Below are 25023 nucleotides of genomic sequence, written 5' to 3'. Positions count from 1 at the left end.
ATTCTTTATTCACAGGTTGTGACCCTCCTCGTTCCCCCGAATAACGTGACCTGCAGGCCAGGTCACATTAGGACAGAAATTGGTACCAATTCTGATGGACCTGACCATGTGGATTTTTATGCCATGGACTATTTTGTGTATGAAAGGTAGAGAATGTAGAACTTTTGACCATGCTCAATAAGATGTGGGAATTTGGAAGATAAGCATGCTGGTGATGGTCTCTGTTTGAAAAGTTCTGAGGGAAGCTTAAAAGTCCCTCAAGGACTTTTAAGTCTATTTGGAATGTGTGTGTGATATTTTGAGCTAAGAATCTGTGGCTTCTGGTCATTTGGGGCTCAAGAATCAGCTGTGAAGTGAAATTTCTACTTTATTAAGTCAATTGATGCTGGTTAGGTGAATATAAAAAAATCACCTATGATTAATAAGAGACAAGAATCTCTAATGTGGAATTTCATCAGTGTTTATATACAGATGTGTTCCAGAGGGCGCCAAAACTGCACCTCAAGGTGGCAGACAAATTTGGTCAATGATGTATCAATGTCTTTTAGGAAAAAAAAAACCCAGTAATCAAAGAGGTCATGTAGAGAATTTGAGGTTTGGTGATTTGAGGTAGGGTCAGTGTCCTTGAAGATGCTGTAAGAGACTGTTAGTTAAGGTGAAGCTTCAGTTAGAGTGGAGATCCTAGCATAGTGAAGATGTCATGACTTTTGTGGGATGAGCACCAGGGACTGCAGTAGGTATGGAAAAGAACTTGCTCATGTAAGCATATGAGACAAGGTATGCTTCCTGTGGCTTGTAGAGAAATTGAACTGTGGAGGCCCTTTGGTGCCCAGAAGACCATGAGTGAACTCCAGAGGCCGGATACTAAGCTACATTATTTGATTTACACTGGAGAATGTTGGGCTTTACTTTGATATGAAATGGTCCTTCATTTTTGATTCTACAAGAGAGTGAGTATTTTAGAGACTGAACGTTTAAAGTGTTCAAATGTAGGGCTTTGAAAGTTGTCTCATGCTTTATGTCATGATATTAGCATGAGACCTTAGAAATAGGAAAGGAAAGACTGTGTTTTAATTGCAATGTCTTTGTGTGTCAACTTGACACAAACTAGAGTCACTGGGGATGAGGGAGCCCCAATTAAGTGTTTGCTTCCTTCAGATTAGCCCACGGGCATGTTTGTAGAGGTACATTTTTTGATTGGTGATTGATCTGGAACTGCCTAGCTCACTGTGGACAATGCTCGCTGTGGGCAGGTATATGGGCCTAGCTTGTATGAGAGAGCAAGCTGAGCAAAACACAAGCAGCAGGCCAGAAAGCAGCTTCCCTTCCTGGTTCTGCTTTGATGCCTGCCTGGAGTTCCTGCCCTGATTTCTCAGTGTTGACCTGCAGACTGTAAACTGAAATAAACTCTTCCACCTACAACTTGCTTCTGACCCATGGTTTGCTAGAGCAAAAGGAAAAGTAGCTAGCACATTCACATGTCAAGGAAAAGTTATATTTTCTAAATTTAGTTACAAATTCTAAAGTGCTAGAACCTAAAGTATCAAACTTGTGACTTTAAAAAACTTCTGTGAACTGAGAGCATGCACAAAATTTTTTAGAGTGTGAAAAATACAGTGTCTTAATATATGTTAAAGGAATCTATCAGAAATATCACAGTTCAGAAAACTATAAAATATTTTATTGCTAAACCTCTAAACATCATCAAAATGCACTATAAGTAGAAATTTGATTGAAGATGCTAGGAATGAACTCAGCATTTTTTTTTCTTTTCCATAGGAAACATTATAAATGTGCTGTCACAAGAAGACCCAAATAAGAATTATGGACCTAAAAAGATTTACAGAAGTAAATCAAGTAAATAAAAACTTGGCCTGAAACTTACAATTTCCAGCTTGCTGCACTAATTCAAAGTTAGATTCCACATGTGTCAAACTGATTAGGGATTTAGTTACCCATGGAAAAGTCTCTTTGCCATTTTTCTGAAGTGTAACCAAATCCTAGGAATGACACCTGTCATATTGTGGGTGCTATCAACAAAAGATTATGCCAGACTTGCACACCAGAGGGCAGGACTCATGAGCATCACCTTCCATTTCTACTGCCACGATTCTAGTTATAGCAAGGTATTGTGTACTAAATCATGAAAACAAACATATAGAAGAATCAGAATAATCTTTTGTAAGCCTTAACAGGTACCATTCAGTGAGGCAATTTTGTGCCAAAGACAGCACACAAAGGACAGAATCTTCCTTAGACAGATCAGAGAGCATAGTGTGGCAGCAGCACACAAAGGACAGAATCCTCCTGAGGCAGATCAGAGAGCACAGTGTGGCAGCAGCGCACACTGAGAGCAGAAAACAATATTGGAGGAAGTTAGGAAGGGAGGATAATGGTTCCAACACTGGCAACCGGTGGGAAATAAACTGACTCTGAGTTAAGCAATCGAACAGGAAATAACAATATAAAAAAGCTGTAGCTAAAGGCTGTAAAATCTTGATGGCAACATCTAAGTGTACAATGAAAAATAAGTTGGCCACACAATTCTGTGAAACTCAATTATTCACTTTATCTAAATCCAAAATATGTTTATGGCCACTTTATTATCACTTGGAAGATTAAAGTTGTAATAATTGGCATCAGCCAATTACAAGTGTATACAAGTTCATTCAGTTGTGTAGACTTGAAGTTTAGTTAATTTTGGTGTGTGATATTTTTATTTTCAAGACTTTTTTATAATAAAATTTATGAAATGAAATAAAATTTTAATAATGGGGATTTGGAGAGAAAAGGCCTTCAATGCATTTTAGTTTTAAAAACAATATAAAACTCAAAACCATATGAACATACCCAGGCTCTTCTGGAGCCTAGGACTCAAGTGTAAGAAACTCTGAAGTATGTTCTTCATTCATCCCACTTGAAATCTTTTAGATCATTTATCAGCTACATGATACAACAACAAAATTTTAATGTATCAGTTTACCACATTAATACTCATAACATTGACAAACAAGACATACTGATATGACTTTTTACATAAGGAAGGCTAGCACTGAGGCAGAACCATCAGCTTTTACAACCAAGCTAATGCGTAACTTATTTATTATCCTATTGTAGGACACTTGGGTTGTACCCATTTCATAGTTGGTAGGAAGAGTATAAGCATAGATGTATTCATGTGGTATATGAACTTAGGGTCAATTGGATATATGTCTGAGTCATGTAGTTGGATCACATGTCAGTTCTAGTTTCAATTTTTGAGCAACCTCCACACTGGTTGGTATAGTGCCATAACAGTTCAGAATCCCCCTGCAGTATATGAAGATTTCCCTTCCTCACACCCTCGGCAGTGTCTGTTGTTAGTTTTGAAATAATCACTTAACTGAAGTGACATTCACTTGACTGAAGTTTTTATTTGTGGCTCTGTCATAGCTAAAGATATCAAAAACATTTTCCAATACTTATTGGCTACTTATATTGATATTTTTGAGTATCTATTTAGGTCATTAATTCATAAATTGATTAAATGATTTGTTTTTTGACTTTTTAAAATTTTTGAAGTTCTTTATATATTCTGGTTATTAATCTGTCTAATACATAGTTGGCAATGGATGTTTTAACGTTTGATGAGCTATCTTTTGACTCCATTTATAGCTTCCTTCATTTTCCAGAAGATTTAAAATTTCCCATAATCTTAATTGTCTATCCTTGAGACTTGAAGAGAAAACTTCAGTTTCTTTGAAAAATCAGTTGTGTCTAATGGTGTTTTCCTGGGGCAAACATGGGAAGGAGTGTTTTCCTGACTCGAACACAAGTGAAAGGCTAAAGGAGACTCATGAGGGAATGTTTCACTGAAGCAGACACAGGCTCTGCTAAAGCAAGAACATGAGAGGACACATGATGAACGATTCTTCACTAATGAGAAGCATATATTGGTCTGCCTTATACTGTATAGTTGAACTCCATTTGTTGGGACTCCATAGAAAGGCACCAAAAATCTTCTGATGGTATGCTGTGGTTTCTTGCTGCTTCTGAAGACTCAGGCTGTTTGGCAGAGTGATGTCAGCTGAGATAGGCTCACATGGAGTTTTGCAAAGACTCATGAGGCAGGACACATGATGAGGCAAGACCCGTGGAGGACACATGATGATTGGAGGGAGTATAAAAAGGACAGTGTTGGGAACTTGCTTTGTTTGCTTGCATAGCTAAACACTTCTTGGTCTTGAGTATTCCTTGATCTTCACTTTGGGGAGAGGTGGAGGTCACAGCAAAGAACTTCTCATGGCATTCCTGATGATCCTGATCCCTCCTGCTGACTTGAGCCAATACAGCTGAGGCCTGGCTATTCCTCTTAGGTTAATCCACCCCTGCTGCTATCCTGACTGATATATATATATATATATATATATATATATATATATATATATATATATATATATATCAGGGATATATATATATCAGGGATATATATACCTGAAGTGTTTGTGAGTGGATTGAGCTGCTGATGCTGACCTGTGAACTGAACTGCTGATTTACTGACAACACAGATGGGACTTTCTCCAAAGAATCATTTCTAAACAGGTCCACTTCCCTGTATTCTTTCTTTTCTACTACCTCTGGTGAGCGGTGAGCTAGAAGGGAGGTTAAAGCATTTAAGAACCCTCAGTAAAAGTAGGCCTTAAAAAATTAAAGTTACTGAAATTATTTCCTGTGCTGTTATTGAAGGCTCTTGCAGAATGTTCTTACCTATATCTGTGTATTGAAGTTTTTTTCTTTATAGTCAAATTTCGTGCATTTTTGAGATTCCCAGTCTTAAATTAATTTGTTGATGTATTTTGAGCTGATTGTTTTTGAGTTTTTGTTTTGTTTTGTGTCAGAGTGAGAAGTATAGATTTCATTTCATTCTTCAACATGCAGAGATCTTGTTTTTCAAGAACTATTTGTTACATGAGTTGCCACTTTTTTAGAATGATCTTTTTTATGACCTTGTTAAAATTAATTGCATATTGTTGATGGTTGCTGAAAGAAGAAAGAGACACTCCATTCAGGATACAGCTGTTGTTAGGCTGCTCAGGATACAGCTGTTGTTAGGCTGCTCATGAACCAGTGGATGGACATGCTGTTGTTAGGCTGCTCATGGACCAGTGGATGGACATGCAGTTGTTAGGCTACTCATGGACCAGTGGATGGGCATACAACTATGCATATTTGGGCAGCACTAGTTGGACTCAAGTGACAATAATAAAATTAGTAAATAAACAGACAGATAAGGACATGATTCTGGGAGGGATATGGAATGAGGGGCAATAGAAGGAGTTGGAAGGAGTTAGTGGTGGATGGCTATGATTAATATACATCACATCAATGTATGGAACTTTCAATGAATAAACAGAGGTGTTTCTTACTATATTCATTTATTTTTAACCCTACCTTTTTTCTATTGTTACATACATCTGCTTCTGTGCACTGCTTCTGTGTGACTGCAGTGCTGTTTTCCAAGGATAGCTCTCTAGCATAGGTTGAGATATGGTATGGTGATGCTTCCAGCATTACCCTTGTTCCAGATATTTTGGGTGTTTGGGGTCTTTTGGTGTTCCATATGAATTTAATTATTTTCTATTTTAGTGAAAGGTGTAATTGAGATTTCGATCTAGATAAAGTTTTAACCATAGATAATTTAAAGTAATACAGCCTTTTCTACAATGTTAATTCTGTCAATATATGGGACTACGTTTTCATCTTTGTGCTGGCCACCTTTTATGTCAATTTGATGGTCAACTAAGATGAAGAAATATTAACTAAAAAAAAAAAAGACTCTATAGGATTGACCTGTTGGCAAGATTTTAAGGTATTTTCTTTAAACTTATTTATGAGCTTTGGGGTATAAAATTATAGTTTTCATATTTCTTATGTTTCTATGATGTTATCTGCCCACATACCGTTTTGGATACTTCTGATTGTATTGAGCAAACTACTCTTGAGGTGGGGGAGGGCAGAAATAGAGCAGAATGAGATTAAATAAATTTATAGAAATAAAAAAATATGGAGGGAAGCAATGTTATAGGGAAAAAAAGAAAAGAGTGATATAGTAGAATACAATGAAAGCAAAAGAAATAAAATTAAAATTCCCAGTAATTTAAAATTAAATTGAAATTAAAATGAAAGTTAAAAGTTAAAATGAAATTAAATAAATGTAAGAAGGGAAGTGAAAATGATAAAAAGTACTACTAAAAGCATAATGGAAAAATAAAGAATCACAGGTGACAGTAAAAAAGAAAGAAGATAATGTGAACAAAAGTGGAGAAATATATAAAGGGGGATAACAAATTTAAAGAGGTTTGTTAAGTGCAATTAAGTGAATAAACTGCTAAATATTCAGTTCTAAAGAAAAAAAGATGGTGTTTTTGAGCAACATTTTTGTGCCTTAAAAACTGGAGCAAGTAGGCTATATTCAGGAGAGGGGGCTGTCTGGTGACTGCTGTCTTTTCTCTGGTTTCTGCTAGTGCTGAGTCTATTTTGCATTAGTATTTGATGTCTACCAGAGCTCATTTTTTATTTTTAAGTTTAGTTTTTGTTTTTAATATTTTCCTTCTTTGTATACCTGGAGCCTCTGCTACCAATAGTTTTGTACTTTCATGAGCTAGGCAGATTCACTCATCCAGGACTCCAAGATTGTATTTCCTGGGTCTGCTAATGTGCTAGATGGGGGGTATCTTCAGTGTGCTGGGAATATGAGAAACAACGGTATCACTGAAATCTATGCAAAGGGTTCTCAACCTCTCTCTCTCTCTCTCTCTCTCTCTCTCTCTCTCTCTCTCTCTCTCTCTCTCTCTCTCTGTGTATGTTTTATAAGCATGCACATGTGTGTGCACACAAACATGGATACATGTTTGTGGGGCAGAGAAAATTGTTAATTTTTTTTTCAACTACTCTCCACATTTTTTTTTTTTTTGAAATGAGTCTCTCACTTATGCTAGATCTCTCCAATGCTGGAGCTCACTGATGCTGGAGCTCACTGATGCTGGAGTTTACTGATGCTGGTAGAGCTCACTGATGTCAGAGCTCACTGATGCCGGAGCTCTCTGATGCTGGAGTTCTCTGATGCTGGAACTCACTGATGCTGGTAGAGCTCACTGATGCCAGAGCTCACTGATGCCGGAGCTCTCTGATGCTGGAGCTCTCTGATGCTGGAGCTCTCTGATGCTAGAGCTCACTGATGCTAGAGCTCACTGATGCTGGAGTTCTCTGATGCTGGAACTCACTGATGCTGGTAGAGCTCACTGACACCAGAGCTCACTGATGCTTGAGCTCTCTGATGCTAGAGCTCTCTGATGTTGGAGCTCACTGATGCTGGAGCTCACTGATGCTGGAGCTCTCTCATGCTGGAGCTCTCTCATGCTGGAGCTCATTGATGTTGGAGCTCACTGATACTAGAGTTCACTGATGCTGGAGTTCACTGATACTGGAGTCCACTGATGCTGGAGCTGTCTGATGCTGGAGCTCACTGATGCTGGAGTTGTCTGATGTTGGAGCTCACTGATGCTGGAGCTCACTGATGCTGGAGCTCACTGATACTAGAGTTCACTGATGCTGGAGCTCACTGATACTGGAGTCCACTGATGCTGGAGTTGTCTGATGCTGGAGCTCACTGATGCTGGAGCTCTCTCATGCTGGAACTCACTGATGCTGGAGCTCACTGATACTAGAGTTCACTGATGCTGGAGCTCACTGATACTAGAGTTCACTGATGCTGGAGTTCACTGGTACTGGAGTCCACTGATGCTGGAGCTCACTGATGCTGGAGCTCACTGATGCCAGAGCTCACTGATGCTTGAGCTCACTGATGCTGGAGCTCACTGATGCTGGAGCTCACTGATGCTGGAGCTCACTGATGCTGGAGCTCTCTGATGCTGGAGCTTTCTGATGCTGGAGCTCACTGATGCTGGAACTCACTGATGCTGGAGCTCTCTGATACTGGAGCTCACTGATGCTGGAGCTCACTGATGCTTGAGCTCACTGATGCTGGAGTCCACTGATGCTAGAGCTCTCTGATGCTGGAGCTCTCTGATTCAACTGTGCTCTTTAGTCAATGAGTGCCAGGAACCTTCTTCCCTACTGTTCAGATTGCAAGTACTTTCCACTAGTCCTAGCTTTATTTTCAAAATTTTAGTTTTAGTTAAGATAACATTATACCATTTCATTCTCCCTCTGCTCTTTCTACCCCCTTTTGTATTCCTCTATTCCTTGTCAAATCCACAGCCTCTTTTTTCAACCACTATTGATACACACATGCACACACATACACATGCACACGTGCACACACATACACATTATATGTATGTTGTGTGTATGTTGTATATTTATATATAATATATGGGAATAGCTATATAAATACAATCTACTGAGTCCATTGAGTGTTTCTCATATGTATAAGCTTTTAGGACTGACCATTTGTACTGACTAGCTTTATTTTGAAGTGATGCTGGGGACTGAAGGAAGGAACTCACATTTGCACATAAGCACTTTGTTGACTGAGTACACACCTCCTGTCTTTTCAGGTCTTCTACATACTATCATGTCATTTGATGTAAGGGAACATCAAGCTAGTAAGCTTCCTGTGTATTTTTGTCTGGCACAAAATGATAATAAGGGCAAGCAGAGCAAAGCATGTGGGTTGTGGGCAGGCTCAACTATGACAAGACAAAGGAAATGGCTACAAGCAGGCAGGGAAGAGGCTAATGGGTATGAACTAGAAATGCTTTGTATCAGATGTAGTACCTGCCTAATAACTACCTTCATTATATTTTAAAAATAGAAACATATGCCAGTACATTGCATGCAGAAAAGAAAGCTGGGTAAGCAAAGGTTTGGGACCCTAGACAGTTGGAAGAGGGATACAGTTTTAAGAGCAGGCTGGTTTTACTTTCTTTGACAGTGCAATGTAGATCTAACAAAAGTTCTAGCCAGAGGATTCCATAGCAACAAAGTGGAGATATGACGAGCAAGATCAGGGGCTCTGAGATATAGGGTAGATAGTGAATAGTTTCAGGAAACCCTTAAAATAATATCAAAATCTCTAGACTGTAGCAGAGTCTGGAGCCTGTTGGCCATTATCAATCACCTCCTTTACAGAAGTTGGAATAACCCTCAGGTGTCCTGTAGTCTGTGATAGTGGATCTATGGTCCGTACCCTGCAAGATGTGCTCATGCTCTGTTATATCTTCTGCCTTGGCCTGTCCACCTTTAACATGCTAGCAGCCTGAATCAGTTAGGACTTGGATATAAAATGAAGCAGTCTGGAATCCCACAAAAACACTCAACTGGAAGCCATGATATATATATGCAGAGGACCTAGTGCAGACCTGCACTGGCCCTGAACATGTACACCTCAGGTAACTGATTTAAAACAGACATCCCACACGAATTGTACTAAGGTTTATTGCCAAATCATTTCCTGTGCTACCACAGCCCCTGCCTCTTCCTGTTTGTAGAGTCTATCCTCAGAACCTCTTTCTCTGGTTGAGGTTTTTGTGGGGCTCTTGTAGATGCCTCTGCCACTGTGCCCTCTCTCATAGCACAGAAATATACTGCTGAGTCCTCAATCTGTGTGGCTGTGATGATGAGTCCGATGGAACTTTCTGACTTCTGGAAGTTCAGAGAATAATGACCCTCTGTTGCATTTTCATTTTTGTAAGAGTCCTGACGAATAAGGAAAACCATTTCCCCATTTGCTGTTTGTTTGTACCAGAATAAGTAGTAGGAGCTTTCCCGGGTTTCATACGCACAGTCCATTGTCACAGTCTTCTTCTCCATCACAGAAATTGAAGTCTGAGTCTGCGTTACCTTCTGGGCCATGCTGGTTTCTGGTGGAAAAAGCATAGAGATATCAGCCTTTTTAACTATAACGATGGGAGTCTAAAGGATGAAGTAGGTTATGAGCCAGAGTTCTGATGATGTCTCCTTTCTGAGCCTCAGCAAAGAACAATGACCTCCCCTCCCAATGACCTTCAGGAATAAGGGCCTGATCCTATGCTGGGGAACATCCTTACCAAGACAAATGGAGCTGAAGGCTGCTCCCAGCAGGCTTAGAATCAGCATATTGTTAGTGCTTGTCTTGAGTGAAATTTTCTATTCTATAATGTTCTCTCTCAACCCTGATCTTAATCTATACTTTGTGCTTAAGAGGAACAAGCAAGGTTACTGGTCTGTGTGATGCAACCATCCCAACAGGAAATGTAGTTGGCAGTTATGGGGCAGGGCTAATTGTGCCCTGTCATAACTTCCTGTATCGATGTGAGAGAGTGTGAGACTGTCTTGAAGACCTGTTGATCTTATTATAATGGACTAGAAACCATCATAAGAAAATGGAATAATTTTCAAGTCATTGATAGATAATGTAGGACGTGTAATTTTTATGAAATCTAGTAATATGTGGATGACCTAGCCATGTTGCTTCTGATCTTATAGATTCATCCTTTATTTCCCTAGAGGAAAACAAAAGGTTGATGATTTAACAAGAATGCAAAACTTCATCACAGTCTTTCTTCCTAAAATTTCTAATGAGAGGATTTGGCAAATTTATATGAGAAATGGTTTATTCTTAATGAAAGCTTTCATATGACCTCTGAGTAACATAATCTGCCATATGTGCCATGTCAAGTAACAGAAGGAAAACACACACACACACACACACACACACACACACACACACACACACACCCTACCTGTCTATTTACATGTGTTTCATACTTACAGGAATGAACAAAAATAAATTCACAAAATTTTTATTGAATGAGAAGACGGCATGGCTTTCTCACAAGGACTCTTAAGATCTCCATTCCTTATAAAATCAGCACACCAGCTGTTTTCCCCGTTCTCTATTCTGTAGAAGTATTATAGTCTTCCCTAAGATCTGTGACTTCACTAGCTCCAAGTAGTTGACTAAGTTCCTAGTATCAGGTGCAATTTCCTCCCCTTTGAGCAGATCTTAAGTTCCATTAAAGAGCTTTGGATACAAGGATACAATGAAGGTTTGAATATCACTATTGCAACATAGGGAGATCTTGCCATGCTGTTTACTGTGTGCCTCACAGGTGTCACAGTTGGATAAATCTGTTGGTTGCTTCACTGTCTTGGCAGCTTACACAGCACATTGTTGTGCCATGAATGGTAGATGGCCAGAAGAGGACTTTCAGGTTAGACCTATTTGAATCTTTGGAGTCCTGGGTCCAAAGTGTGTGGTGTCCTCTGCAATGGGGACTTATCTTGCACCTCTGAGAGGTAACTAAGAGCAAGAGCAACAGCCTATATTGTTTTGAGAGTCATGATGTTGGGATTAAAGTTAGTCTATGGCTCTTATGTGAGACCAACTGGCATAATTTCAATATTTTACACAACACACTCTGCCCCTCATCAAATAAGCTCCTTTTTGCAGTAATGGAGGCTATTGCAAAAAAAAAATGACTGGCATCAAGTCATTTACAAGATTTTTTAAAAACAAATCTGTCTCATAGATTAAGGAAGACAAATACTTCCCTCAGCCTGGGAGATATATTTAGAAGCACTGGGTGAATTTGTATTTATCAACAGCATAGAGGGGTACCTCCCCCTTGTGGTTCCTGTCTGTACTGCAGCATGATTCTCTCCCTGAATGTGGTAATTGATCCTGGATCATTAAGTTGTAGACAGGGGGCCATTGTGGTCTGGACGGAAATGCAAGGATGTTACACCACAAACTTTCTGCAGAGTTTACCAGGATATCTCAGGCAGCAAAAGTGGGTATTAGCTTTGTCATCTGTTTGGAATGTGAGGACAAGAGCCCTATGTTTCCCCAGTCCTTGGATGCAATGTCTATCCTACTTCTCTTTGTGATAATATAAACATCTTACAGCTTACTGTGAGCATGACAAAGGATGCCCTGAGATCTCTTAATGTATGGTCACTGTTTCTCTGGAACCCAGGGATCAGACACTTTCATCTGTCTCTTGTTTTGCCTGTTAACCATGTTACAAATTTTTCTTTTTTTTTCTTTTTTCTTTCTTTTTTCTTCTTTTGCAATTTTTAAATTAACCCAAGAGTTCTTTAGTAAACCTTCAGTACACAATTTTACTGTTTAGAAGATCCATAAAATGTCATCTCAGGAAAGTATATATTATACCTGTAATATTATTGTGTGCCTATTGGATTTCAAGTATATACATATAAATAATGAAAATCCTCTTTCAATGGGAAGACAATAATGACACTGTTAGTGCAAATTCCTTAGAGTTTGCCCATCTGTAGGTCATAACCAAAGTCATACTCGTGTTGTTATGAACTTTACCAACAGAAACATCCATGATGCATGGATTTGTGGGATGTTATCATCCCACTTGTCCTTAGTTTGCTGAAAATATAAAATAGAAGTCCTAAATCAAGGAGGACGTTCTGTTATAAGTGAGTCATCCAATTAATTAATGAGGGAATGGATTATATCAAATTAACAAGGTTTTATATGGAAATGAAAGAATCTGTATAGTGAAGAAACAACCTACAGAATAGGAGAAATTATTTTCCAGCTATTCATCTGTCACAGGATTGATCTGAAAACAGCAAAAAAAAGAAGTTATACACTTAATATTGGACAAAAGATCTGAACAGAACAGCAAGGAAACAACAAACAGCCAAGAAGCAGATGAGGAATGCTCAGTGTCGCTGGCCATTGGTGAAATGCAAAACAAAACCACAGTTAGACACCAGATCACTCACTGTGTCGGAGCCATGAGTGCTGATAGGATGCATGGTAATGGGATTCAGCAATGCTGGTGGGAGGAGGGTGTAAATCAACAGAGCCACTGCCTTGTGAAATGCTTCAGAAAATCAAAGGCAAAGCTAGTGTCTATCTCCTTCTGGAAGTAAACTCAGAGAAGATGAATTTGGCATGCCATAGTCATACATGCATGTTTATGGACCTCTACTCATAGCAGTTTAGATCAGAAGTCAGCTTAGCTTTCATCAGCACATGGGCAGATAGGAGTGCAGTATCACAAAGAAGAATACTGCTCAGGAAAGGTAGAATAGAACTGTCATTTTCAGGAAAACTGATGGACCTGGAGGACAGTAAGTGAAAAAATCCAGACACACAGTCCCACCCTTGTACCAACTTGCAAAAAACTAAACTAAACTAATAAGTAAGTAAATAAATAATAGCCACACAAATGTCCTGTGTTCATTGGAAAGCCTAGAGGGTTTGGGGGGTTTGCATAAAAATTGGAGCAGAAGTTTAATCAGTGAATACTGTATGGGAAATCTCACTGAACTTTAATAACACCTAAATTAATATACTAGTAAAATAAATGTTATAGGAAATATTATATGCTTTAGGGTTTTTTTTCAATGTGACGCAAAGAAGTAGCACCTGGAAAGAGGTATCCTCAATTGGAAATTTACTTCCATCAGATCGGCCTGTAACCAAGCGTGTGGCACATCTTCTTGAATATTGATTGATATGAGAAGGCCGAGCTCTGTTTGGGGTACCATCTCTTGGAAGGGTTCTAGGATTATATGTAAATGTACAAGTACTCACATCAGCAGATGGGAAAAATTTAGTTCATAAAGAATGAGTGCCGCGATCTAGTCAAGGATGGAGGACTGATCTTGTCACCACACACATGGACTTCCATTCACCTGGACCTACATGCTCCTTCCTAGCCCAGGCTCTTTCCTCATTAAGGATGAGCTGCTCTTCCAGCTCATATGCTATCCAAAACTGATTTCATTTCTTACTATTAAAGGCACTCGTTCTTCTTACATGTCCCCTCCCTCATAGCAACTTCAGTCTACTTCCTTCTGTATAGCTTGTCAGAATGCGGCAGCAGGGAGCACGCCTCCCTGCTTGGATGGGGAACTGACTTTGTATAAGTTTTCCTTTTCCCAGTGTGTAAATCAGAGCATGAAAAGTCAAATAACTCTTAAAGACAGAGCCGGATTTAGCTGTTTGTTTCTTTGCCTTTGAGATTCAAATCTTTGCCTCCCTACTATGCAGTGGCTCCAAGCTTCAGCTGTAAAAAAGAGAGTCTTAAGTAAAGTGCTTGGAGGGCTTCTTAGTTTAATGTCTGATACATGCTCATTGTCCTGGAACTGAGAGCTGTAAGAATGATTTTGGTCTCTCAGGGAGCCAACTAGACCCCAGGGCTGCATAAGGAACAGATGGGACCTTCCCTCATCCTGCACAAGGATACCATGCTTATTTAAAAGCCAAGCCTGAAGGATCCTTAGGCTCAATGGCTCTCATTTTACATGGAGAGACTGGAGAGGTCACACTGATAGTGAGCTTGAGGACACGTGCAGAACAAAGCCTGGCATTTCAGCATCCTGCTGCTCTCTGGCCCAGCTTAAGGAGTGAAAGACAAACAAACGGAAATGACACAGTTAAAGAAGTTCTGTTTCTTGTTACCAGCAGACACTCATTATGGAGTGGCACATTTCAGTAGTTCATCCGCTGTTGGGGTCTAGGAAGCAGCTCTGAGGGTTTGTGTCATGGCTGCAGGTGCCTGCCACACACTGTGCATCTGTAGCACAGGAGTACACAGCTGTGTCTGTAGCTAGAGCACCAGTGATGGACAGGGAGGTGCTCTGGCTAGAGCTGTCAAGGGTGGCTCTTAGTCTTCCACTGCGCTTCTCTCTCTCATTTGAACGTAGTAACATTAGCAGGGCAGGGCCTCTGCCTGGGTCCTGTCTGTACCACTGTACGGCAGTTGTATAAGTCTTGTAACTGCAGTTCATGGTGATATTTTCACCCTCCTGGATGCTGAGAGCCTGAGGATTCTCGTCTCCCCATTGGCTATTTGCCCCTACATAGAAACACAGGCCAGAGAAAAAGAGTCAGTGGATATGTTTTCAAATTGCGTTTCTAAATGAACACGTCTCCGCCACGCGGCCTCTGAACTCAGGTCTCCTCATTCCTATCACTACCAGCCCCAACTCACAGGCCACTTGAAACCATAGAGTCACCAACGATACTCCCAGGAATTTGTTCATTCTTTTTTACTGATGTCGCAGGAAACGCTGTGCTGCACTCTGAAGTGGAGGGAGCCTGGTTCTTAGGACAGAAGAGTCAGTTCTGAATGATGAGTTTATATTTAATCTTTTGTCCCTCTGAGTCTCTGGTTTTTGCCTAGCCAATCAGAGACAGGCTTGGTTCAGCACCCTAGCCCAAACCCAACTGCAACCCCCATCTTTCTGACAGAGAGGCACTGCCATCTAGTGTTGGGCACAGCATCCTGCCATCGGAACCCAAGTATTCTGGAGTGGAGACTTGTGCAGAGATTGTAGCAATTACAAGCCTGTTTTACTTTGTCTTTTTTTGGCACAGAGCGAGAGAATGTATAGATTAGTTCTGGTAAGAGGTCAGTGGAGAAGAATTCCAAATTCCAGACTTTACAGAATACTTCTGAACAGCCCTGCTAGGGTTCCTAAGTGTCTTAGTTAAGGTTTTACTGCTGTGAACAGACGCATGATCAAGGCAGCTCTTATAAAGAAAACATTGAATTGGGACTGGCTCACAGTCCTTTATCACCAAGGCAGAAGCATGGTAGCATCCAGGCAGGCATGGTGCAGGAAGAGCTGTTCTGGAGGCAGCTAGGCAAAGATTGGCTTCCCGGGAGCAAGGATGCAGGTCTTAAAAATCATGACCACAATGACACACTTCTTCCAACAAGGCCACACCTACTTCAACAAGGTCACACCTCCTAATAGTGTCACCCCCAGCCCCGGGGCCAAGCATATTCAAAGTATCACACTAAAAAACTGCAATTCCTGAAGATACACCTGCAAGAGCAGACGGATGGCTCACTGTGCAGCGTTTACTATTCAAACTGATGGCTTGCGTTCATTCCACAGACCCACAGTGAATGGACAGCACCAACTCCAGGAGGTTGTCCTCTGACCTCCATATACACCATGTGCACACATGCACACACACACCCACACACCACCACCACCACAACCACCAATAATAAGTGAAATGCACAAATTGAAATGTACACGTGAGGTTCCTAAAAAAAAGATTGTTTTCCCATGTTTGAATGATATTGTGTGTAAATAAAAGATCTTACTGGTGTGCAGAAGAAATAGACCACCTATTGGATTAAGTAGAAAATGGATAAAGTAAATTAATAATAGGTTACACTCAAAATCCACAACAGGTTTGGAGGCTCAGTCCATTATCATCAAGGAAGGAACATGGCAGCTTCTGGGCACGATGCAGGAAGAGCTGTTCAGAAGGTAGCTAGGCGAAGACTGGCTTCCAGGGAGCTAGGATGACGGTCTTAAAGCCCATGTCCACAAAATCTACAGTGTCTGAGAATCAGAATCAACAGATGCGTAGTCAGGAACAGCACAACTCATAGCACAGACCATTTCTTTTTTTGTTTTGTTTTGCTTTGTTTTTTGTTTTTTTTTTTGCTTTTGTTTTTTTGTTTTTATCTTGGTATGGAACATTTTATTTGTCCATGAAACACTCAAATAGTTTAGCTTGTGGGAATTAACTTTAATCCCAGAATTGTATATTTTCGTCCCACGTATCCTGTTTTGAATTAGGAAATGATATTGTAATCCATTTCACTACAAGGAAAATATTACAAAATATTTACAGGAAAATATTAAAAATAACTCAAACACAAAAGTCAAGATGAAATAAACTTTTTTCCTCCAGAATTCTCTAATCAAGTGCCCATGGCACATGAGTCAAAACAACTAAGACTTCGCTGACAGAATTCCCAAAATGGAGAGGGGAGAGAGGGAAGAGAAGAGATGGCGATGTCACAGGGAACAGGGGTTAGCAGCAGTGCCTCACATCCTGGTCTATTGTAAAGAAACACCTTGTGTGGGTGGGGATCCCAGCAGGCAAATATTAGGAGGTTCCTGGAACTGGACTTGGAAAACACCTGATAGTGGACATTGCTCTTCACTCTAAGTTTACCAAGAGCCTCTTGTTCCACAAACCAGTACTCTGACCAGAAGCCTGTCCTGGCAGGAGAATCTGTCACAGTAGCCCTTCCATCTCTTTCATAAACGCTTCATAAACATCGTCCTTAGTTTGCACTGAGACAGGAACTGAAGGACCAGATCTGGGAGCTGCTTTGGCAACAGGCACAGCGGAGTCATCCTCTGACCTTCTTTGGGGAACAGCAGTAGTCCCCTTATTCTCGCGGCTCACCCTCAGTGCAGTGGGCACAAACCATATGACCTCTGCCTTAGGATTGGTGATCTGGGGCTTGGCACTGATGGTCGCTGTGCTTTTCTTCTCGATGGTGGCTGCACTTGCATCATCCACCTTCAGTCGCTGAATGAGGCTGGGCGGGGCACTCAATACCCCTGGGTTGGGCAATGGAGCTGGTGGGAAAAGGCCAGGTGGTGCAGGTCCAAGAGGAGGAACCAAGGGTGGGCCCATCATGCCAGGACGAGGAGGAGGGATACCTGGAGGTGCAGGAGGAGGTAGCCTTGGTGGGGGTCCTCGAGGAAGGGGTCCAGGGGGCAGGCCTGGAGGTGGGCCTGAGGGAGGGCCAGGAGGTCGGCCTGGTGGTGATCCTGGAGGTAAAAGTCATGATAAAGGCCCTCGCTTTCCTGGCATTCCAGGTGGTCTCAGGAATGGAGGAGCCCCTGGAGGTGGCCCAGGAGGAAGGCCTGTAGGTGGTCCAGGAGGCCGCAAGGGAGGGGCAGGTGGTGGTCCAAGAGGTGGTGGTCCTGGCATGGGAGGTACCTATATCTGAGAAGTAGGAACGGACTGTGGAGGAGCCTGCTGCTGAGAAGAGGCAGCAGTGGTGCCATCAGAGTGGGAATCTTCTTTATGCTGCTTTTGAGATTGCTTTTCTGCTTCAGAATCGTCAGAGTCGTCGTCATCATCCTCTGAAAATTCCTCCACTTCCCGTCCTTCCTCAGGGATTTCCTGACCTGCCATTCGCAGCATCATGGCTTGAAGAGGAGTGAGCTCCTTCATGCTCTTCTTCTTCCGTGACTTCCCAGGCATGTCATCAAATCTGACACTCAGACCTGACTTCTCCTCGGTGTTATCGCGCTCACTGTCATCGCAGTGCCCGAACTCATCCCCGTCACTCTCTGCATCTGATCCGTCAGTGTCACTGTCCTCAGTACAGTCATCATGCTTATCCTGATCCATGTCCTCAGGATAACCGTCATCTTCACTGGTGCTGGACATGTCATCGTCATGACCCCGCTGAGCAAGTTCTGGACTGTACAGCATGTCTTCATCTCGCCTCCGAGGGGGGAAGATCTAGAGCAAAATCCACTTTCCGGACATATATCTGCAGAACTTGAGGAGGAAGGGGGGCAGGTGGAGGGCCGGGCGGTTTTCTGCCAGGGGCAAGCGTGGAACACCATGTCCCAGGAGAGGAAGGATAGACACGGCCCGAGCTGGAGGCCCATACACTGAGGTTTTCTTCAGGATGGAGGGGGGCTGAGCACCAGGAAAAGGAATGTCCTGGATCAAGATGTTGTAAGGAGCATGCGGCATGTCTGGCAAAGGGATGCTCTCGACTTCCACATGCCGAGCGTTCTTGACAGCATCGAAGTACTGGCTCAGCTGAGCTCTCTTCTGTTCATATTCTACTTCGAGCTTTCTCAATTCTTTGTAAATATCTGGGTTTTCTTTCTCATAAAGTCGTAGAATTCTTTCAAAGGTTTCCCGTAGCTTTTTTCGCTTGTCTTTCAGTACTTTCTCATTCAACTGTGGCTGTTGCACTGGGTTAAACTCCATTTCATCCAATTTCTCCATGTCCTGGATAATCTGTTTAGGATCTTTCATCTTCAAAACCGCAGCTCAGACCATCATGCGCTGTTTTTTTGTTCTGTAGGCGTGCACCACCACTGCCTGGTGAACGTAATATTGTTGATGCGTCAACTGGAGATGGGCACCACACAGTCAGTTGTTCTCTGCATTTTGACCAGATGTGGGTTTCTGTGATGGTCTCTGTCTTAGTTAAGGCTTCTTAACACCATAACCAAAACCAACTTGGTAATGAAAGGGTTGTTTAGCTTATGTATCCTGAATCACAGTCCATTGAGTGAAGCCAAAGCAGGGTTCAGATCGCATGGAAACCTAAAGGCAGGATCTCATACAGAAGCCATGGAGGCATGCTACTTAATGTCTTGTTCCATATGGCTTCCTCAGCCTGCTTTTTTATATAACTCAGGACCACTGACCCAGGGGTGTCCTGCCTGCAATGAGCCAGACCTTCCCACATCAATCACTAATCAAGAAAATGTCCTACAGGCTGGCCTATACAGAGCCTGTTCTTATGGAGAAAATTTCTCAAATGTTGTTCCTACCTCTCAGATAATTCCAGCTGTGTCAAGATGACATAAAATTAGCCAATTCATTTTCCATTTGCTTTCAGGATAAAACAAAGAAAAAATGCTTCTTTTGATGAGAGACGAGAGCTGCACTTTTCTGTGGGTATAAGAACAAATGTTTAGAATTCAGTTAGGAATGGTACTGGTTTAGGAAAGTGGTGGTTATAGGTTCTCCTCTAGGGTCTATGACCTTGCCAAGTAATTAGGTAGGTTTACAGTGTTAGGCATACATCTCATTCTCACAGATCTAAACAGCATCTGTACAGATAAGAAAACAGTCAATTGTGTGTGCCTTACGTTCAATTGGACAGCTTTTGCATACTCCCAAGACATTAGTACCACTGCAACACTCTTGGGTATATTTTACCATGTTGGTCAGTATGGTTTACAGACTTTACAGCTAGGTAAAACTATTGATTGCTTTTCTCCTTTGTCAAGTTGCACAACACCTTTGAATACCATGCCAGGTCCTCAGGAAGATTCCAGGTCAGTTGTAGCTTGATTTGAGCAGGTCTTGTGTCCGAAGTACTTTTAGCCATAGGATCTCATCTTCATTTTCTAGTCTACAACCAAGGGGAACATTGCTACATTATATTGTCTTCAGAGCTTCTTGGAAACCCTGACTAAACTCAAAAGGAGGTTTTCCATGCCTGGTACTGGGGTTTTTGTTAGTCTGTGACTACTGAGGAGAATATTATCATTCCAAGTAAAATAACCTCATTTAAAATTCTCTCTCTCTCCCTTCCCTCTCCCCTTCTCTCTCTCCATCTCCTTCCCCCCTCTCTCTGTCTCTGTCTTTGCCTCTGTTTCTCTGTCTCTGTCTCTCTGTGTATGTATATATGAGTTGTATATATAATAAGTAATTTTAGCTAATCATAGAATAATATGGTTCCTATGGCTTTTTTTGGACATTTTTTTGTTTTATTTATCCCTCCTCCATTTCTCCTTTTCTCTCAGTATCACTTAGCTCCAATTTAAGGAACACTCATTTTATACCTTCTTTATATTCTCTTCTCTTTCCCTCTGTTGCAATGACCATATTGGTTTCTAAGGTTACTCCATGTTGCATAATCATATTTGAAAAGTTAGATCTAGAAACCACAAAAGAAAGAACATGTAGCATTTGGTTTTTCTGAGTCTGTGTTAATTGAGTTATAATATTTCCAGCTCCATCCGTTTTCATGTAAAGCTCCTGATTTTATTTTTCTTCATAGCTGAACAGTATTACATAGTGCATAAGCACCACTATTTTATTATCCATTCATCAATTGAAGGACATCTAGGTCATTTTCATTTTATAGCTATTGTAATAAATAGAGAAACAGTGAACATGACTGATAAGTACCTGCTTTGGGATGTAGGAGAGCTGTATCATATGGTAGAGGTTTTTTTTTTTTTTTTGAGAATTCATTACATTTAGTATCTTAGTGGCTGAACTAGTTTACAATCCTACCAAAAGTGATTTAGGGTCCCCTTCCCCACACTCTCACCAGAGGTTTTGTCAGGTGTTTTTTTGATCTTAAGCATTCTGACTTCATTTTCATTTCTCTAATTGCTAAGGATGTTGGACACTTTTTGAATGGTTCCCCAATCATTTTCATTTCCTCTTTTAAAACTCTAATAGGACAGATAGTCACTGTTTAAATGGGGTTGTTTGCTTTCTTACCTTTCTAATTTCGCAAGTATGTATGTATGTATGTATGTATGTATATACATGTGTATATATATATATATATATATATATATATATATATATATATGATACCAGTCCTTTATTATATATATCTTGGTCACTCTTGTATTGCTGCAAAGGGTTACCATGACCAATACAACACTTGTAGGAAAAAAAAAATTAATTGGGCGCTTCATGATAATAGACTAAACTTCTAGTTTAGTCTGTTATCATTAAGGTGAGGCACATGGTGGCAGGCAGGTGTGGTCCTAGAGCAGTAGTTGGGAGCTACATCTTAATCCATAAGCACAGAGAGAAAGAGAGAGACAGAGGCAGAGAGAGAGAGAGAGAGAGAGAGAGAGAGACAGAGACAGAGACAGAGACAGACAGACAGAGACAGAGAGACAGTCTGGGGTTGGCATGGGTTTTTGAAACCTCAAACCTACCCCTAGTGACATACTTCCTCCAACAAGGCCACACCTTCTAATCCTTATAACCCTTTAAAATAGTACCATTCCCACGTAACTATGCATTCAAATACACGAGCCTTTGGGAGGCATCTTTATTCAATCACCACAATATTTATAGCTGGCAAAACATTTCTCTACCTCTCTATGGGCTCACTTTTCCCTCAGTTGATTGTTTCCTTATCTATACAGATGCTGTTTAAATCTATGAGGTCCTACTTGTCAGTTATTGGCCTCAACTCTCAAGTCAATAGGAATTCAGAAAGTCTTTTCCAATATATATCTTGTAGGATGCCAAATCAGTATTGTTCTAGCAGTTTCCGTGTTTCAGGCTTCACACTGTAGTCTTTGATCCATTTGGAGTCAGTTTTTGTGAGGGTGACAGGTCTCAGTCTAATATAATTCTTTTGCCTATGGACATCCAGCTTTACCAGCACCACTTGGACAAGATGTTTTCTCCTCTTCAGTATGTGTTTTTGACATCATCAAATATCAGGTGGCTATGGTTACAAGTACTCATGTTTGAGTCTTTTTTGTTTAATTCATCCACAAAAATAGGGTGTTTATTAGGATTAATTGTCAACTTCTTTTATTAGATGTTTTCTTTATTTACAAGGGGGAGGGGGAGGGAACAGGGATTTGTTTTAGTTTTTGTTTTTTTATTTTATTTTATTTTTTTCATGTTTGAGTCTTCTGTCTTGTTCCGTTGGTCTATATGTTGGCTTTTGTGCCCATACTATGCTGTTTTATTGCTAAATCCCTGTAATATAGTTTGAGGTCTGACATACTAATTCTTCCAGCATTCTTTTTGTTCAAGATTGGTCTTGTCTTTTGTGACCCTGAATTTTAGCATGATCTTTTTTTCAATTTCTGTGAATAATGTTTGGGAGATTTTGATTGGGAGTACATTGCATCTGTAAATTGCTTTTACAGAAAAAAATTATTATGTGTTCTTGATGAAGTATTGCCTTTATTACTATGTAGTTACTTTCTTTATCTTTCTGACTACCATCCATTTGAAGTCTACTTTTTCAGATATGAAAATTGCTATGCCATGTTTGAAATCAGCATGTATGAAACTTGGCATGCAGATGATCATCTTCTGACTGTAAATATCAGATTTAACACGATCTATGTTTGTGGTGATTTGAATGAGAACAGCCACCACCGATGGGCTCATATGTTTGAATACATTGTTCTCAGTTGGTGGAACTATTTGGGAAGGATTAGGTGGTATCTTGCAGTCACTATTGCTATGATGAAACACCATGACCAAAAACAAGTTGGGGAGGAAAGAGTTTATTTGGCTTTTTTTTTTTTATAGAGTTTCACATCTATTGTCCATCTCTGAAGGAATTCAAGACAGAAACTTAAACAGAGTGGGAACCTGGAAGTGGGAACTGATGCAGAAGCCATGGAGGGGTGATGCTTACTGACTTGTTACACACGGCTTCCTCAGCCTGCTTTCTTATAGAACATAGGACTCCATAATGTTCTGGGCCCTTCTATATCAATGACTAACTAAGAAAATACCCTATAGGATTGCCTATAGCCCAATCTTATGGAGGCATTTCCTCAATTGAGGCTCCCAACACTCTGATGACTATCTTGTTTCAAGTTAACAGAAAATTAGCTAGCACTAGAGGTATGGTCATGTGAAAGGAGGTGTATCCTAGGGTGGGAGGTAGACTTTGAGATTTCAAAGAACTTGTAGTAATTTGAGCTGGTCTCTCTCTGCTTCCTACTTGTGGGCTAAAATATAAGCTCTCAGCTGTTCCTGCTGCCATGCCTTCACTCTGCCATTGTAAATCTAAACCCTCTGCAACCACAAGTTCAATTAAATTCTTTATTTGTAATAAATAACCTTGGTTGTGCTGTAACTAATAGACTGATTTGGTTTTTTGAATTGCCTTAACCCTTTAATAATAATTAAATACCTTGTAAATAATTAAATAAATATAAATACCCTTTAATAATTTTATTTTTCTATACATTTGAAGAAATAACATTGGCAAGTATAACAATATTGGTTGATAGCTATTTACTCTCAGAGCTTAAAATATATCATTCCACATTTTTCTGACTTTTAAGGTTGCTTACAATCATTTTCATGGTCTTCTGTTGTTGGTGTCTTTGAATGTGAGTTATTTTCAGTTATAGTTTTTTCAGTAACATTTAAAAAATCAATTTAATTAAAATAAAATATAATTCTATCATTCTCCCCTGCCTTTCCTTCCTCCAACTAACCCCATATCATCTCCATTCAACCCATCCATATTTATTCCTCACACCCTCATAAACTGGTAGTTTCTTTTGTTCTGATTAACATACACATACACACACACACACACACACACACACACACACACATACACACACACACACCCTGCTGAGACTGTTTTGTTGTTTTATGTACATAAAATGTCAGAGCTCTGTGTTTAAGAGGCTCTGTAACTCAGAAGCTCACTCCTGAGAGAGGCTATTTCTTCCTTTCTTGGTAGATATTAGTTACCTGCAGTTGTTTCTCTAGAGTTGGGATCCCATGAGATTTCAGGATGTATACCTTTGTGCTTGCCTCCTCAAGGTACATTAATTCTGCTTTGACATCAGTACTGGTTTTCTACAATGGTCTTTATTCATTGTTAAGAGAAAGTTCTTTGATGCAAGGAGTGAATGCTACAGTTATTTGTAGGTATAAGAATAAGTTTTAGAATGCAGTTAGGATTTATGCTGCTCTAATAGAGAGGTGGTATTGGATTCTATTCTAAGGTCTATGATCTCATAAATCTCCCAAATTCCTTACACATTTTGTTTCCTTATTTTATATTTTTGACTTCTTGTCTATGATGTTTGGGGTTCTCAGTGTTCATGGTTTTTGGATCTCCATTTCTTTCTCTATGTTTGGGAAAATTTCTGCTGCATTTTAATTGAGTAAATTGTCTAAGTTTTCAGACTCTATATCAATTTCTTTTTTATCTAAATTTTTAGGTTTGGTCTATTGAATGTGTCACAGACTTCTGGGAAGTTTTGGATGTATTCATTAATTTTTCTTTATAATTTTTGGGTTGAATTGCTGTCCACGCTTTGTCATCCAGCTCTGGAAATCTGTCCTCTCTTTGGTCTTGTTTGTCAATGATGTTTGTTACTTGATTGATCTTTGCTATTTGGTTGATTGTGTTTTTACTCTCAGCATTTATGTTTGATTCATTTTATAAAGTCTATTTTCTTCCTGAGAATTTCTTCCATGTTCTTTTAGTTCTCCAAGTTTCTGAAAATTTTATTTCATTTGATAACTTTCTTTTGTAGTCCCTCAACTGCTTGTCTCTCTTTGACAATCTTGATGCTAGGGGTGAAAGCTACAGTTATTTGTGGGCATAAGGATAAGTTATCCTTATGCCCACCCACCTCACCTCCATATTTTGGGGGAAGGCAGTGTTTTTCTGGAATTTCATCTGTCTCATTATGTTGAGGTATGCTATTTAGGAGTTGTGAGCTTAAGGAGTTGTTGTTGTTGTTGTTTTTTTTTTTTTTTTT

General features: G+C 40.2%; 1 long non-coding RNA gene, 1 pseudogene and 2 gene segments (V, D, J or C); all 4 read right to left on the bottom strand.

The window, feature by feature from the left end:
* LOC116084800 overlaps positions 1 to 25023 on the bottom strand; it is a 556508-nt gene that overhangs the window by 476094 nt on the left and 55391 nt on the right.
* LOC116084805 lies at positions 9414 to 10190 on the bottom strand. The segment is given in 2 exon segments: positions 9414 to 9863; positions 10050 to 10190. Coding segments are annotated over 2 exon segments (453 nt in total).
* On the bottom strand, positions 16562 to 19125 carry LOC116085122 (annotated as a pseudogene). Its single transcript, XR_004116430.1, has 2 exons — positions 19117 to 19125; positions 16562 to 18898 (listed from the first exon to the last, which is right to left on the bottom strand). The product of XR_004116430.1 is annotated as a WW domain-binding protein 11 pseudogene (transcript).
* On the bottom strand, positions 19332 to 24158 carry LOC116084810. Its single transcript, XR_004116270.1, has 4 exons — positions 24002 to 24158; positions 20347 to 20441; positions 19800 to 19913; positions 19332 to 19447 (listed from the first exon to the last, which is right to left on the bottom strand). It is a non-coding gene; the product is annotated as an uncharacterized LOC116084810 (long non-coding RNA).

The sequence above is a fragment of the Mastomys coucha genome, unplaced genomic scaffold (assembly GCF_008632895.1).
Source record: "Mastomys coucha isolate ucsf_1 unplaced genomic scaffold, UCSF_Mcou_1 pScaffold9, whole genome shotgun sequence".
Classification (NCBI taxonomy): Eukaryota; Metazoa; Chordata; class Mammalia; order Rodentia; family Muridae; genus Mastomys; species Mastomys coucha.
Note: the sequence above shows the minus strand (reverse complement) of the source record. Positions and strands in the feature narration are given on the sequence as shown.